This window comes from Chanos chanos, chromosome 9 (assembly GCF_902362185.1).
Source record: "Chanos chanos chromosome 9, fChaCha1.1, whole genome shotgun sequence".
Taxonomy (NCBI): domain Eukaryota; kingdom Metazoa; phylum Chordata; class Actinopteri; order Gonorynchiformes; family Chanidae; genus Chanos; species Chanos chanos.
In genome coordinates this window covers 18,957,943-18,976,497 of record NC_044503.1, presented here as the reverse complement: position 1 = coordinate 18,976,497, position 18,555 = coordinate 18,957,943, and the positions used below count along the sequence as shown (strand labels likewise).

Below are 18,555 nucleotides of genomic sequence, written 5' to 3'. Positions count from 1 at the left end.
ATGCACCAACTATCTCTCGCTGTGATGTGTTTGCTGTCTCTGACTACCTCTCACACTGTGACATACCCAAACAAGAAGGGACGCAACTTCACTATTCATTCTTCTCAACTTATTTGTAGTGTACCTGCCAGGCCACCCGGGAGCTCCTGGGTTACCTGGCTTTAGTGGTAGGATGGGGATGCCAGGACGTGATGGTCAGGATGGGAAAGACGGGGAAAAGGGAGGAAAAGGAGAACAAGGTACTTTTGCATGTTCTGCTTGCACTATGAGATTACATAAAATCTGCCTTTGTGTGTGTGTGTGTGTGTGTTTGTTTAGATGAGCTGGTCAAGGGCGCTGCCCTGGGTGACTATACTGTGTTTGACTGTGTGTAACCTGGGTGACTGTACTGTGTTTGTATGTAACCTGGGTGTGTTGGTGCAGCTTTAAATGTGGTGGACTTGAAATATATGAGAGCGCCCTCTCATGGTAACAATTAATATTTGTTAAATTTGTGCTCATGTGACTTAAATTCAGTTGTGTACCAATTGTTCAGAAGTGCAGTCACAGTTTTTCATTTGGTGGAGTCTTGGCCCACATATACCTGTAAGTCTTCCATCCTGTGTTGAAAGCTTGATGTTGTGTTGTGATACCTTTGGGATGTAAATGCGATAAGTTGCTGGTTTGTTTGGTGAGCTGAGAAGGCTATAAATGTTCGTTTATATTATGCTCATAATGTTAGCATTTATGCTAGCGTGTTACATAGTAGATAGTGGGCTAGCCTGTGTATATTAAGTTTGTCATGAAGGAAGACAGATTTGTTAAAGTCATAAAACGTATTTTGTTTGTAGAGGCAATATAATTTGGGGTTAATGGTATAATAACTGGAGAGGAATTGATGTATCATTTCCTATTAATTTCGGTTTTACAGTACAAAGAAAAATCAAAATAAAGAAGCTTATTTTAATACATTCTCATCTGTTCGCTGTCTGTTTGGCTGGATACCTTCAGTTAGTCCTGCATCCAGCAAGGACAGAACACTGGGTGACTAGACTGTGTTTGACTGTGTAAACTGAGTAACTGTTCAGGGTTCGTACGGTCATGAAAACCTGGAAGAGTCAATCGAATTTGAAAATAGCAATTTCCAGGCCTGGAGAAGTTTTGGAAAAATAAGTAAACCCAGAAAGTTTTGGAAAAGTCATGGAAATTTGCTGCACAGATAACCTGTTTAATAGAGCATATGTAGTTCAGTAGGGCTGTACCAGATGCCAGTCTTTGCCAGTCGAATTTTAGCCAAGCTTTTTCGAAAGAAGCTTCGAATGTCTGTGACGTGAGGTCATCGTTTTGGCCTGTTGTTTCGGGATACTCTACTTTCTACTCAATAATATGAATAAAGAGATGATGAATGAGAAACTGCAAGTCACACTTTTTCCTTTAAGTTTGACACTCTTTAATAGACGTTATTTACATCATTTGATCCAGAGTTCGCTGTCTTTGCGGTGTCGACGATTGGCATTCCTTCAGCTATAGCTGAGGATGCACCTTTATCCACAAATAATACTGTGATTATCTGTGCAGTAGACTAACCAAATTGTGGCCGAACGTTACAAGGATATATATTTAGCAAGAGACCAGACAACGCCACCTAAGGACTTGCACCTTAAAATTCATAACAATCAACTCAAGCTGATAGGTTCCCCAAAGCACAGATAAGCTGTATAAGAATAGGACAGAGACGTGTATTCCGGTTGATTGGGCAATTTTATTGATTAAATAAATGAGTCCTAAAGAGGAATAAGTCCTCAGTAACACAGCTTTATTATAAAAATAGACTGTACAGATAAAAACACTATAGCCAAGGACAGGGTAAAGAATAGAAATCGCAAGACAGGGGTACTGGCTGTTAAGAAAAGAAGCAAAGCCAATGCGCCAAACTAAGTATGGGCAGATGAGTGCAGCTACCTGGAAGGGTGGAAGCCAGCTCATCAAACTCACTCCAAGTGTGTCCCAATATCTAGAATTTCACATCACAAACACACACACAGCCAGCCATTATACAACATGGGGGGTGCTCGTTAATATTACACCTAATCCACCTCATGCAGTGTGGGAGAAGGGAACCACCATCCAGTAACCCAAACACCGGCACCGTACACTGAGTCCTGCTGGTAAAAACAGGAGAATTGGGGAGTTATAATTAGTATATATGCACCTCGATATTTAAACAAGGTGACCAGCCAGTACCCAGAAGCTGAGAGCTAGAAGAAAATACAGCAGCTAGAGCACTGCCCAATCAGAATCCCTGATAAACAACGTGGACATTAACAAAACAAAAATACAATAGAACCCAAAAGATTCAAAGGGAGACAAAAGTCGCATCCACCGGATGCGAAAAAAAGCATGCGGATGCACCGAGTGGCCACACAACTGCGAAAGAAAACAATGAAACAAGAAACACAGAGGAAAACGAATACAAGGGGAAAAAATAAATGAACAGAAACAAAACTTAATCAGGCTAAACATATAACCAGGCAAAACAGCAATGGCAGACTCCTGCAAATATAAGCACACCATTAACACACAATAACCAGTCATGACACACACAAACTCACAAAGTAAGCCATATCTTCAATGTTACCAGGAGTTAATGGCTGACGCATCATACCAGCGTTCCAGCACACAAGTAGGCATGCGCTAACCCGAAGCCTTCCACACTGCATCAATCTATAAAAGCAATTTATAGTTTAAAAAACAAAACAAAGCAGAGACAGTCAACTTAGCATTTAGACAATGAAAGGACTTTAAATACCACGGTCACCGCCTACGGTGCATGACCGAGCCGAAGCCAAAGACGGAAGGGGGGGGGGGCGGTAACTGTTTAGGGATACAAATGCACCATGAATGTTATTTAAAAGAAATGTTAAACCAAACTAAAACACTCAAATAACACCAACCTTTCTGCAATTGCTATCTATCCCTCGTGAATAGAGAGTGAAGTGAAATGCTCGTCTCTATGAGCTGAATCTTCCTGGTTTTAAAACCTTGCAAACAGTAACTTAATTGCAGGAACAGAGACACCTGTGGGAAAGGGGGAAACTGTGCTTGTGAACTACGGTCGCCAAAAAGAGACATTGGTCCAGAAAGTGCTACTTCTAGCCGGTTATATTCTACCCCCTCATCTGAATCGACGTCCTGCTGATAGTTTTCTCCACAACTCATACAAAATGGAACAGGGAAACGAGCATGGAGGCACAACAGAAAGGGATGCTAACACCAAGGTCTAAACACGACAAAGGATGCTGTACTAGAACCAGGCTCCGGGGAGGCGGCAGCCCCCATACCCGAACTCACCACTGACACTGGGAGGCGATGTGGGTTGGCATGCTGCCCCGCTGTTGGCCAAGTACTCCGACGTAGCAACCCTGAGCTGGTAGAAGGTGTAGCCTGGCTGCAGGTAGAAGACGTACTTGGGCCAGCGATGTATTCGATGTTGTTAGAAGCGGAATCAGACTCTGACACAGGTTGTGACCAGGGTTTAGAAGGTGAATAACGTATGGGTAGGCCTGGATATTGTGTAGCTGGCACTAAAACCATGACCCCAGGAACCGGGTCCTCTTCCTCTACCTGGTGATGGACTTCCCTTGGTAATCCCTGTGACTCCTCAGCCACCCCGCTGGGGTGCCAGCCTGTCACTTCATCATAGTCTGATGGACTTGCTGTATTCGCTCCAGGTCACTTGTGGGCGCCACCGTATACACAACACCCCCTAAGCCAGGGGCTCGCAACACCTGATACACCGCAGGGCCCCAGGCATCCTGGACCTTGTTACGACGACGTACAGAATGGTCTCACAAATAAACCAACAGACCCACCTCCAGCTCACCGCACTGGGCCTTCTGATCATGCCTCGCTTTCCGTCGTTCGGCTGCACGTTTCAGCCTCTCCTGAACGCTGCTGAAGACTGGTGGACAATGGCACTCTCAAAGCATCTGCCCTGGTCCGAGTGGAGTCTGGCCGGGACCCCAAATCAATAAAACCACTCCTTGAGAAGGACACTCGCTACTGTGGGAGCCCGCTGATCCCGGGTAGGTATGGCCTGGCTTAACTTTGAGAACACATCAGTTAGCACCAAGACTTGTTCCACCCCATCCCTGGAGAACTCCAGGTAGGAAAAATCTATCGCCAACACTTCGTTTGGCCTGGTTGCCAGCAAGTGGCCCATAGGGGCCCTGTTCTGTGGCTGGGAAAGCTGGAGTACACCGCTCACATTGCTGACACCATTCCCTGATGTCCTTTGCCATCCCAGGCCATCTCTGACGCACCAGGTCAGCAGTCCGCTCACTTCCCTGATGCCCCTATATATGAAGTTGGTGCAGAACCTCTCCCTTTAGGCACTCAGGAAGCAATAGTTGTAACAACCCCCCCCCCCCCCCCATCTGATCTAAAAACCCTATGGTACAAGAGGTCATCCACAAGCGTTGTACGACCCCACTCATGCAACAGACCTTGCGTGGGAATCGATAACTTCTCCCTCTCAGCCCAGGTCGGCACACATTGCTCATGCCAGAGGGGAATGAAAGCACTGATCGTTGGCTCTGTCTCTTGAAGCCTCTTCAGATCCGCAGAGGGACGGCCTGGAAGGGCCATGATGGCTGACTGAACTGCAGGCTGCAAACTTTCCCCAATGGCTTCCTACAAGGGAGATGGTAGGGTGATCCCAGGGAGGACAGCTGCTGGAGCGTAAGCGAGGACCCCAAGGCATTGCCGGGACAGAGAGTCAGCATTCTTGTTGGCCCATCCAGGTCTGTAACGAACAGTAAGATTAAATGCTGCCAGTTCACCAACCCACCTTTGTTCAGTGGCCCCTAGTTTGGCAGTGTTCAAATGGCTTAACAGGTTATTGTCAGTCCATACCACACATTGCTGGCCCCACAAGTACTCACGGAATTTGTCTGCCATTGACCACTTCAAACCCAAGAACTCCAGTTTCATGGAGCTATATTTTCTCTCTGCAGGGTTGAGACACCGGCTGGCATATGCAACAGGGTACACCTTGCTATCTTGTTCCTGTGAAAGCACTGCTCCTGTGGTGACTGGCATCTGTTTCAAGGATAAACAGAAGGGAAAAGTTAGCAAAGGCCAAGGTCTGAGCATTGATAAGTCGTACCTTCAAATCCTGGAAACTCTGCTCACACTGAGCGGACCAGTTAGACTCTAAAAGCGACCCATGTCCCTTACGGCCTCTTGTCCCCCCCTTGCTCAGCCACAAGGCAATGGAGAGGGGCGGCCAGCTTCGCAAACCCCTCTACAAACCGCCGATAGTAATTGGCAAAACCTAGAAAGGAACGTAATTCCTGGATATTTGTGGGCCGGGGCCAATTAGCTACCGCGGACACCTTCTCAGGGTCCGTCGAAACACCCTCCCGGGATATGAGGTGGCCGAAGTAGCGATCCTCTTTTCTGAAGAAACAGCACTTCTCCAATTTAGCCTTCGCCCCCTCCTTCTCCAAACGGCCCAACACCAACTCCAGGCACTTCAGGTGTTCATCTGTGTCAGAAGATAATGATGTCATCCAGATACAACCACAATGACTGCCCATTCTGGTCCCCAAATATACGCTCCATGAGCCTCTGGAAGGTACTAGGGGCATTGCACAACCCAAAAGGCATTCTATTAAACTCAGATAGCCTAAAGGGTGTGCAAAAGGCAGTCTTGGGACAATCACATTCAGTAACTAGTATCTGATGGTATCCACTTGACGGATCTATTGTTGAAAACCACTGGGCACCAGACAAAGAGTCGAGTGTCTCCTCAATACGAGGCAAGGGGAATGCGTCTTTACAGGTTTTACTATTCAGCTGTCGGTAGTCAACACACATCCTGAGGCTGCCATCTTTCTTTCGCACCAGCACAATGGGAGAGGCAAAGGGGCTGCAGCTCTCCTGGATAACCTGGCTATCCAACAGTGTGTGTCGTATGTGGGCTTTTACTGCTTCATAATCTGATGGGGGAATGCGCCTATAGCTTTGCCTCACTGGCTTGTCATCAAGAAGGGGAATATCGTGAGATAGAAGGTTAGTGCAGCAGAGGTCACCCTCAGACATGGAAAATACAGCAACCTCCTGACCCTATCCTGCTCTGGTTGAGACCGTATAGTCAAATCAAGCCCCTGGATTTGTTCCTGAACAGACGGGAGACCACCAGCTTGGGTGTAGACAGGAACGGTTAACACATATGATTGCTCCACACCCTTCGTGGGCCAACTTGGTGGTCCCGTGATCTCAGTGACCCCTGGAGGCAAACTTACTGTTTGTGTCTTGCTCAGAAGCCCCACAGGGCAGCGTGGGTGGAGGGCTGTTAACATTCAAAATGGAGACAGGTACAGTACCCTTATGAACTTTAAGCAAGGCAGGAAAAGGCACCAGGCCACTGGGCAACTGCTGAGTAGTACTGGGGGGCTCAAGTAAGACAAACCCTGGGTCCTCACAAAACTGCTGGGAACACATTGCAGCTACAAACTTAACTGAGCCTGCAGGTATATAAATGGCCTTTTGGCCCCTTACCTCTGCCAACCCTGTAGAGCTAGGGGCTTTAACTGGGGCTTGATGGCAGAGCTGAAAGGCTTCCCTCCATGGCCTAGAGTCCTGAGAGACTGCAGGGATATCAAAAAGGGCAGGTCCATGCTGGTTGAACAATTCAAAACAATATTCCCTAATCACATTCATGCCCAGTACTCCTGGTATGCTAGGGGAGCCAGAGATACCGGGCGGTCCCTAAACACTAGCCAACCCCTTTTTGGGATTGTTTTTCCTAGAACTTCAACAGCGAGTTCAACATAACCAACATAAGGTATTTCAAGGCCATTGGCAGCCTGTAGTTGTCGCCAATGGCAATCTTTGAGTTGGCCCTGCATGTGCTGTCGGAAAATACTTTCACGTATGGTAGATACCATTGAACCTGTAACTAGTAAACAATTCACTACCACTCCCTCCAATCTGACAGTTACTGTATGACAGTTCCCTAATAACGAGGATATGGGCTGGCTTACCGGGTTAGGTAGACTTGAGCCAAGTGAGGGGTCTGACAGATGAGGCGCTTCAGTTCCCTGCGAAGAGCTGGATCATGAACATATTCGATAAACTGATCACGCAACACTGACAGAATTAGGTATGGCATTAGGGGCACGCTGCACTACTTTATCCATCAATGAGCATGCGAATATTCTTGTAGAGATTCTCCCTCTAGCTGCCTGTGGGAAAAACTCTTGGAGCTCCACATGACTTATAGTTCCTTCAAAATGGAGGCTCTTAGTTGGGTCCTCCCTCTCTGCCCTACTACGATATCTAATTTCATCCTTCTCCTCCCCCTCTAGATGATCATACATAAAATAAGCCTCATTCAATACACCCAGATCTAGCTCTAGTGCTTGCCCGTACCTCCTCGAGCCATTCTTCAATACTGATCCCAGAGTTCCCCCAGAAGACAGGACACTTCCTCTCTCTAGGTATATACAACAACCGTTCAGCAGCATTGTTAGGCAACAGTCTATCCGTCCTGGAAGCAGAGCCACTAATGCCCAACTGAGTCAGGGCCTGCTCCTGCCACGCAATAACCAGTCATGACGCACACAAACTCACAAATTAAGCCATATCTTCAATGTTACCAGCATCATACCAGTGTTCCAGCACACAAATAGGCACACGCTAACCCATAACCTTCGTACACTGCGTCGATCTATAAAAGCAATTTATAGTTTAAAAAAAAAACAAAACAAAGCGGAGACAGTCAACATTGCATTTAGACAATGAAAGGACTTTAAATACCACGGTCACCGCCTACGATGCATGACCGAGCTGAAGCCAAAGACGGAAGGGGGGGGGGTGGCGGCGGTGACTGTTTAGGGATACAAATGCACCATGAATGTTATTTAAAAGAAATGTTAAACCAAACTAAAACACTCAAATAACACCAACCTTTCTGCAATTGCTATCTATCCCTCGCGAATAGAGAGTGAAGTGAAATGCGCGTCTCTATGAGCTGAATCTTCCTGGTTTTAAAGCCTTGCAAACAGTAACTTAATTGCAGGAACAGAGACACCTGTGGGAAAGGAGGAAATTGCGCTTGTGAACTATGGTGGCCAAAAAGAGACATTGGTCCAGAAAGTGCTACTTCTAGCTGGTTACATAAGCTTAGGCATGCTGAACGATATTGTAGACCAGGGGTGTCAAAATCCGGTCCTGGAGGGCCAGGGTTCTGCTGGTTTTTGTTTTCACCTCTTAGTTACCTGTTGATTTTCACCTTGAAAACAGGTGTGCACGCTCCGCAGCCAATCAGAGATTGAATTTAGCTGGTCAACAAGAAAAACAGCAGGACCATGGCCCTCCAAGACTAGGATTTTGACACCTATTTTACTAAGATAGCCAGTTTATGAATTCAGAAATAAACTCACACTTTTCACATGGTTTCCCAGGTTTGTTGTTGAGTGACGATACACGAGTTTTATCTTGCATATCTAGTACCCCGCTTTTTTTTTTTTATCATCATCAGAAAGCCTAAAATGCATCCAAACCAGGGATTTTTTGGACATTTTTTCATCCAGGACTGATAATCGCGAACGAATTATTCCTCGTTTATGCGCAAATTTATGACGCCTTAATGGAGAGTAACACAAGGCCTCCATTACTGAAATTCTTAAAGCGGAAATGTGTTTACTAGCTTATGTTAAATGATGATAAAAGTATGCCGCGTTGACATCTAAAAGTCTTGTATTACAGTAGCGATAACCTTAGAACTGCAACCGAGAGAAAAATCTATATTGGTTAAACAGTACTTTGAAATTCGGGCAGATCAGTCACGTCACTTGACATTATGTTGTTCTCTGCGTGGGGTAACGTCAGACTCCGACCTGAGTTGCAGCTTGTACTTTAACAAAATGTAAATTCGTGCAATGCCAGGAAAATGGCAATTTAATGATGTCTGGCTTCAAACCGAGTGGCTTGCCATTAATTTTAGTTCAAATATGTTGTGGTACGTTTTTGACATGTATTTTTATTCTTATTTTTCATGTATACACAGATGTTACAGGGAATGTATGGTCAAAGGCATGGAGAAGTCATGGAAAATTCATGGAAATGTATTTGTAAAAATGTGTATGAACCCTGTGTACTGTATTTGTCAGTAATCTGGGTGACTGTACTATATTTACCTTGCTTACAAGGAGATCCAACTCACAAACCCCAAATACATATTAGAGATGTAGGCTACAGAGATGTCATTATTAGGGATGGGACCTCCATACTGACGTTTCGAAGCTGTACCGACCTTTGAAGCGCAGACGGTTCGAAACACTGCCCCGAAATGTGGTTCAAAACGCCCATCACGTGACAAGGGCTAAGTGAAGGGGTCTGTACGTTTCACCTCTGTTTCAACAGGTGGCATACTCGCCGCTCTTACGCTTGATTGACAGTGTCAGGAACAAACCTGCTCACACATCTGTCCGAACTGCGAACTCCCAGAATGCTTAAAAGTCGAGCAAACACATCTCAACTTCGAGGGTGAGAGGAGAGAGATTTTGAGAGAAAGCGACATATAGCCTAGCGATTGACAGTGCGATTTAGTGAATGATACATATTGATTGATAGGCTAGTGAGAGACAGACAGTGACCAATACTTAGAATAGATATAGTGGCATTAATATACAGAGAGTGATAGCGACAGATAGTAGGCTATAGAAATTTGATAGGCTGGATTAAGATGGAAAATCAACGGAAGTTCTCTGGTGTGGGATCATTTCCAACCCCAACTTCTAGTGCTAAACCTTATTGTGCATTGCACTTAACACTGATGCATTATACAGATAAAAGATCCTGTTTTTTCTAATCTAAAAGTTTACTCTCAGAAATTGAGATCGATTTCAATAATTGTATTCGTTTTTTAAATGTGAATTTCGTAACACAAGAAAGCTACAATGTAAAAAATATTGAGGGATTACTTTTCCAATACGTATTGAGATAATTGCCATCCTAAACAATTTCACACTGTAGCTTTAGCTAGAAAAAACAAGCTTCAGACAATCCACAGCATTTCGTGAGCATTTAAACGCCAGAATCTTGCGAATCAGAGTATCGCATTTGATATTGATATTCCCTCACGTCAGGCAGAAAGCAAAAATTTCAATTATCCACAAATGAAAAGAACGCAGGGGTATAAAAATGCCACACAGTTCAGTAAAGAGAAATAATACTATCACGAAATGACACTGGTAATCATTCACTAAATTTCCGCGACTGGTGTTGCTTATTCTGCGAATGTTTAGTTTTACTGTTAATCAAAGCGTATTAACAGGAACAGGTGGAAATTAATGATAGATTTAAAGGTGGGGTTTGGGCTTCCTCTGTTTCCAGTTCTCCAACTGCCACTACTGATGCTCCACAAAGAAAGCACATTTAAGAGCGTATACTTCGTAATCTACAAAGTATACTCAAACCCACAAGATCCATGTGGTTATATATCCCAATCAATAGATTATCTTCCTAAATGTCATGTCTTACACCTGAAACTGAAACACCAGCAATTGAAATAGCTCCACAGATGTTAATAAGCACAATACAATCGAAAAAAAAAGGAATATTTATTGAAACACACTGTTCATTACAGTCCCAGTTTGCTACCTCAGATTATTTTAAAGCTCTTGTTTCTTCGTTTGTTGTATGGTGATTTCTCCGAAATATGTATTGATAACATGCATTGATAGCCTGGCATAACCCACCAGAACAATAAGTAATTTAGAATTTGTCAACGCCTGTCCAAATCACTGTTTCGCCGGAACAGCATTATTGAGATGTTACGATTGCAAAAGTGGCCAGTAGGTGTCACCATTGAGACGACTGTCAGATTGTTTCGAAACTGCTTCGAATTTTCCAGCACAGTTGCTTCGAACGCTTCAGTGTTTCATGACGCCTTGCTTTGTCCACCACTAGTCCTCATCTTTCTGTATCTGTATCTGTTCAACCAATTATCTGTCTCCGTATCTGTATTCGGATAGTAGACTGGAAATGAGCTTGGTGTATACCGGAAGCCATGTTAAATTGGGCAGCTGTTGTATTTCTAACCTAATAATCATTGGCAATGCAATATTTGTGTGTTAAAGCATCACACTGATTTAATATTGGCATATAATTTCCTGCATTTTGTTTGTTGGACTGTTTTGTGTGTAGCTGCTGCATGATCACACTGGAAAATTAAGTGAAAATAAAGCAAAATATTGGCACACAAACAAGAAGGATTCTATCCATTGAACTTCCTCTGATTATATTAAAATATGCCTCCGGTATCTCAGTGTGATCGCTGTTTGTCACTGAATAAGAAGATTTTAGAACTTGAGAGCCGGATTACCAACCTTCACTCCATCAGGAAGGAGGATGAAAGACTGGCTCCATGTAGCACCCCAAAACGCTGAAGCCTCCCACTTGGAAACATCCGCCCACTGGGCTCCCACTACCGCTGAAACCGGTGAGCAATGTCATTTGATGCCGGCGAAAGATCCTGAAGAAAACCCGTGCACCAGACTTGGAGCCAAACCAAAAACTATGGCATGCTCAACACCGATCGCCACAAGGCAGGCGAAGGGGAAGACACTTCACTTGCCACCTGCCACAAGTGGAACTGAGGCTAGAAAATGATTTATACTTCTGTTGAACAGCTGAACAGTTACTTTTACTGAAATTACTGCAACACAGAAAAGAGAGAAGACATCGGAGAAGATGGTGTGTACGACCATTGAACCGATTGAGCAGAAGGAGGATGATCTTACCAAGCAGGACCAATCACAGTTGTCGTGGTCTGCTTCGATGCTTACATTTCTAGGGAGGTGCGCGTCAGGCTACGGTGTAGCATCGATTCAGACCACAACAACTGTGATTGGTCTGCTTGGTCACATCACCCTCATTCTGCCTCAATTGGTTCAACGCTTGTTATTTTGAGAGTTTCATCTGTTTGTCCCCCAAAGTTTAGAAACTAGTCCTTCTTTTAAACGCAAAACTTGTTTTACAGATATTGCTGTGCAAGGACTGGATCCCAACTTTTTATTTAACGTTACTCCATCGTTTGTAATGCACGAGGAAATCAACACAGTGGCATAGAAATCTCCGCGTAGAGCCTATGCAGAAGTATAAATCAGCCTTAAATGCTCACAACGGCGTAGGCCACTCGCGTAGGCTACGGCGCAAGCTCTGCGTAGGCTCTACGCGGCGCCTATGCTGTAGCATAAGTGGCCTATGCCGTTGTGAGCATTTGTACTTCTGCGTTGGTGTGTCTGCATCGCTCTGTAATGAAACCTTCAAAATGCTAGTTTGCGGCAGGATTTCTATGCCACTGTGTTGATTTCCTCGTGCATTACAAACAATGGAGTAATGTTGAATAAAAAGTCGGAATTCAGTCCTTGCACAGCAATATCTGTAAAACAAGTTGTGCGTTTAAAAGAAGGACTTGTTTCTAAACTTTGGGGGACAAACAAATGGAGCTCTCAAAATAACGAGCGCTCAGTTCGCCATTTTGCCGAAATTTTCAATCAAGACTGAAACTGAGTGGATCATGTTGGACTTGGAGCTAATAAATACTGAACAACAGTTACTTTTACTGAAATTACTGCAGCACAGAAAAGAGAGAAGACATCGGAGGAGATGGTGTGTATGGACAGTTTTAAACGGCAACTAAAAACTCACCTTTTTAGTCTAGCGTACTATTAGCAATTTTCTCATTTGTTTTAATGCTTTTTATTCATTTTATCCATTCCTCTTTTTTTAATTTAATTTCATTGTTTTTATTCTTTTTTTATTTCATTTGATCTATTCTTTTAATTATTTTACTCTAAACAGTTTTATTCATTAATTTTGATGATCTTTCCTGTTTTATGCCCCTTGAATCATGTGGTTTATCCTTGCTTTTTTTCTGTGTGGTTTATTTACTACTATTTTATTTATTTATTTATTTTTTGTAATTCAAATTTTTATTGATTTTGAAAACGTTGGTACATGACAAATCAACATTTGAACTGAGACACTGCTCCAATGACATCACCAATAGAAATAAAATGGCTATAAAATAAAACATCCATACAAGAGAGGATAAAGTCATAGTCCGAAGAGAAGGAGGGTACAAAAGGAAATAGAATAGAATAAATGAATGAGGAAAAAAAACTACTCAGGCTCTGTTTTGTTCCTGTGTTTTTTAGGAATTACTGAAATTAAAGCCTCATTAAATGTTGGGGGAAGAGATCCCAGTGCCAATGCCTCATTATAAACCTCCAGCAAAATTGGTGCCAGTATGTCTATGTACTGTTTATAATATTCTATAGGAAATCCATCAAGGCCGGGTGATTTCCCTGTTTTCATGTGTGATACCGCAGTCCTAATCTCGGTTTCCGTTATTGGGCTATCCAACAATTCCACATATTTGGCTGACAATTTAGGTAAAGTGATGTTAAGAAAGAAATTAGTCATTTCCTCTCGATTGGGATTGACCTGAGATTTATATAGTTCCTTATAGAACTGTTGAAAGACCTCATTTATATCCTTAGTAGAAGACACTAAACTGTCATCCTTCTTAATTACTGGTATCACATTATAGGAATTTTGTTGTTTAAGTTGCCTTGTGAGTAGCTTGCCTGTTTTCTCTCCCTCTTCATAGAAGGTTGTTCTGAGCCTAAATAAGGCATATTCCACTTTTTTATTATAGATTTCCTGCAATTGAAACTTAAGTTTGCATATATCCTGATATAATTTATCCGAAAAGTGTTTTGATAATTCAGTTTCCCGTTGTCTAATTTCACTCTCCAATTCCTTGATTTTACACATACTCTCTTTCTTCTTTTTAGATGCCTGTCCAATAATTTTCCCCCTAACATAAGCTTTGGATGCTTCCCATTCCATTGCCCTTGTATCTGTGCTTCCAGAATTTACCTCAAAAAAGGTTTTGAGCTCCTCCTTCAACAATAGATTAAAGGCTTCATCCTGTAATAGTGATGTGTTTAGCCTCCATCTACCTTTCCCCTCTTTATCTGTATTTATATCGATGCATAGCTCTACAGCTGCATGATCTGAAAGGGCAATTGCATTTATTGTACAATTTGCTACAGATTCTACAATATTGCTTGAGATTAGAAAGAGGTCAATTCTGGAATATGGGAAAAAAAATTGTAATCTCAATCACCAAATATCTACCAACTCCATGTCTTCACAGCCCTATCTTTAGTGATTACTGGTCCACTAAATTTACTTTTATCTAAGAACACATCCATAGCTTGGTTAAAATCCCCTGATAAAATAATCTGACCCTCCATTTCCCCTAAAACTTTGTTCACTTCGTTAAAGAAATGTGGATCCCGTTTATTAGGTGCTTATATGTTGCATAACACAATCTTGGTCCCATTGATAATTGCCTCTATACAGACCATTCTGCTTTCATTATCTTTAACCTGTTTAACCAGAACAAAACTTAAATTTTTGTTTACTAAAATGATCACCCCATTAATCTTACTTGAGAAAGAACTATGAAAGATATGCCCCACCCAACCCCTTTTCAATTTATCTGCCTCTTCCTCCTTAAAGTGAGTTTCCTGGATGAAAGCAATGTCTGCTTTTTTGTGTTTTAAATATTCCAATACCTTCCTTCTCTTTCTAGGATCTCCACAGCCATTAATGCTCCAACTTATACACTTAACATAATTACCAGCCATGCGTTACATAAGGAAAATAAATAAATAAATGAAAATGTTCTGAGATAAATAGTAGCAAACTAAACTGTAATCTGGTCTCGCTTAAGTTGTCCATTAATAGCAATGTCTCACTTATGGATTCACGAATAGTAATCTTCACTTTACCAGTCAGTGCCAAACCCATGAAGAAACGTACATCACACAAAACTTATCATTTCTAAACATTAGAAATATCAACACTAAATAACGTAAACTTAAAAATACCCCGAAAAACGTTAACTGGGGCATTTGGCTTTTCTTCAGCCATAGTAACTCAAAAAACAAAAAGCATAAACAGAAAAAACATCTTCAGACCGTGGGATACCGTACACCTCGCCATGAGAGGTTCTCTCTGGTCTTGTCGCTCAGGCAACACTGAAACGCCCCCCTCCCGAGCCCACATACCTATCCATACATATCACCTTCCAGTATGCTGCATCATTATTGACACATAGATTCATCAATCTGTAATACAGCTTTCCTTAATGAACTGCTCTGCCTCGTTGGCACTGGTAAAGCTGCGGCTCCTTCCTTTCCATGTAAAACGCAAAGTGGCTGGGTAGGACAGCGTATATCTCACATTACGTTGCTGCAGTGCTCTCCTCGCCATGGTAAAAGATTTCCTCCTCTGGATGAACTCTCTTGACATATCTGGAAACAAAGATAGTCTGAGGTTTTCCCACATAATCCCGCGCCTTTCTCTCGCCATTGCAAGCACCTTCTCTCTCACCGACTGTCATAGGAATCTAATGAGCACTGGTCTGGGCGGCTGGTCCTCACTAGTTCTGGGAGCAGCCGACCTGTGCGCTCTCTGCACCTCAAACTCTCCATCCACATCGATTCCAAATCCCTCCCATAAAACTTTCTTCACACATATTTCTATCGTGCCAGGTCTCCTTTAACCCCACTAGCCTCACATTGTTTCTCTTACTGATTTTCAAGCTCTTGTAAGCGATTCAGTAAAACTTCCAACCTCTTGCTGATCGTTATCACTTACTAATCTGTCCGATGTATCCTCCAGTCTAGAGATCCGTCCCTCCATTTCCTCCAGTCTCTCCTGTATGCCGTTCACTGCATTCTTTAGCTCGGTAGTTGTTTCCTTGATTGTTGAAATGTCTGCTGCTACCCCCCGAAGTGTGTCACTCATTTTAGTGATCTCAGTGAACACATTTTCTAGACTCGTTTTTCCGACATCTAGCCTTTGTGGTGATAATTTTAAAGTTGAGTCGTCCTCTGTCGATGTGGGGCTAGTTCTAGTGGACATGCAGCCTGTCCTCTGTCCTCCTTTGAAATACTTTGAAGCAGTCGTGGTTGACATAACAGCTCTAAAACAGTTTCCGGACAATACAAATATGTGCAAGAGCACCAACGAGGGTGAGCACCAAAAGTTGTGGAAAGCAATTATATAATATAACAAATATATTGGTGGGCGAGCGGAGTTCCTCTAATGTGCCGCCATCTTGCTTGACGTACCCACATGACCCCTATTTTATTTATTTTATTACTTTTTATTATTGTCATTATTATTGTTATTTTCTCTCTGCTGAAATGTAAAATCATTTTGAGCTACGTTCTTTGTATGACAAGTGCAAATAAAGTATTATTATTATTATTATTTCCACATCCTCATACTGTAGGCCTACATTGAACTACATTGAGGGAGACATTGAACAGTCAGAAACTGAAAAAAAAATGCTTTATAAATCGAAAGATTCTGTTTTGCTTTGGAAATAGAATCTATTTACAGCAAAGATATATAAAAATGTCCTTCAGTTGAAGGGAATAATCTTAAATTTCAGTGATGCTACGTTCGCGATTCTTGCTGTGTTAATGTTACTGCAGTTCCCTAGGGAAACGTGAATTACTATTTTGCAACAGTAGTTTGCGCTGACTACTGTTCACTTTTAATAATGTGTAATAAATGAAACGTCTTTCGACTGTTTTTTTTTTCAAATGGAGGGAATGAACACATACAGCTAAAAATGACAGGTTCTAAGTTTCATTTCAATGTATAGGTTTTGGGGGTAATCCAGCTGCCACAGCAGGGTTTTGTCTCGTTAGCTCCTGACTCGGTGGGGGCGACTACAGTGATCACTTTTCAATAATGTGTAGAAAATGAAACGACAAACAGAATGGGCATTTTTATCTTGTGGCCATCCACAACGATATGAATCAATTTGAGGAAACATAACGGCTGTCAATCATGTTTTTTTCCCGAATAATAATGAGCAACTTCGGGTAGAAGAAATATCTGTTTCCATCGCATTATCTGTGTTTTTCCAAATAACGTATTTGGATTCGGGTACATCCAATACTTATATGTACAGCTGTTGATAAATTTATGATTTATTGAAGCTAAAATGGTATTATTGAACTACACCACGGTGGCGCAGTGGGTAGTGCTGTCGCCTCACAGCAAGATCTCGGGTTCAATTCCCAGCCAGGCGGAGTTTGTGTGGAGTTTGCATGTTCTCCCCGTGCCTGCGTGGGTTTCCTCCCACAGTCCAAAGACATGCAGGTTAGGTGCTACACCATGCAAGATCATTATTTAACTCTTTACTTTTATTGCAGGCCAAGAGGGTCATTCTGGGAACCCAGGAAGGTTTGGAGTAAGAGGTCATCTAGGAGTTGTGGGGAAGGCTGGGGCAAAAGGCCATAGAGGGATGCAAGGAGCACCTGGTGAGCATGGAAAAGATGGCAGGAAAGGGGATATTGGGGATTTGGGGGAGCCTGGAGCACCTGGAGGCTGCAACTGTGGTTTAGGTGCACGGTCAGCTTTCTCAGTTGCAGTGACCAAGAGTTACCCGAGAGAGCGCATGCCTATCCTTTTCAAACGGATCTTAATGAATGAGGGTGGTCATTATAATGCCAGCAGTGGTAAATTTACCTGTGCCATCTCAGGTGTGTATTTCTTTACCTATGACATCACACTGGCCAACAAACACCTGGCAATCGGGCTTGTGCACAATGGACAGTACAAGATCAGGACTTTTGATGCCAATACAGGGAACCATGATGTTGCCTCTGGTTCAACAGTCCTCCGCCTGCAAAAAGGAGAACAAGTCTGGCTTCAGATTTTCTATTCAGAACAGAATGGGCTATTTTTTGACCCCTACTGGACTGATAGTCTCTTTACTGGATTTCTTATCTATGGAGACCAGGATGCTCTGCAGAAGCTGAACAAAGAGACCAGAGTGGGATCCTCCTGACAACAGTTTTTTGGATCGTTTTTCGACACTTGATCAGTGTTAATGCTGATGGAACTTAACTCTAGCTTATTCTGTTATGTCTCTATTATGGTTTGTTTAGCCCCAGCCATTGTTTTATTATGCTCTATCTTGTTTAAAAACAGTTAGTTTTCATATCTAGGTTAGGTTCATCTTGCTGTCATACACACAAGGACCAAACACTCTCAGTCTCATGCAAATGAATGTGTTGCATATTAAGCTACTGTTCTCTCTTGCTGTTGCCTGTGTATATTGGAGGCATATAGCTGATATATGAACCCCTCAGGGCTGCTTCATTGGAAATGACAGAACATGGAGTTCATTCATCCTTAAATTAAACTTTTTAAGTCTCATGAGTGTCAGTGTTTTACAATGTAGTCCAGATTTTAGTCCACCTTGCAAGTATGTTTTCACAACAATATACTATAATTTTAATTTTCTTTCTTTTTATTATATGTTCTCTGAATAAACGCACTACAGACAGCACCATTAAAGTTTGTTATGGGACTGAATGACTCATCAGAATATCCACTCATCAGATTTCTACATGAATTTAAACTGCATTTTGATTGCATCATGCACACTGGAGTTAGAAT

The 18,555-nt window shown here is 42.6% G+C and overlaps 1 protein-coding gene across 1 annotated transcript; it reads left to right on the top strand.

Moving 5' to 3' along the window:
* Positions 1-17,941, top strand: LOC115821451 (complement C1q tumor necrosis factor-related protein 2-like). Its single transcript, XM_030785277.1, is given in 3 exon segments — positions 1-125; positions 127-239; positions 17,304-17,941. Coding segments are annotated over 3 exon segments (876 nt in total).
* Positions 17,942-18,555: the final 614 nt, after the last annotated feature.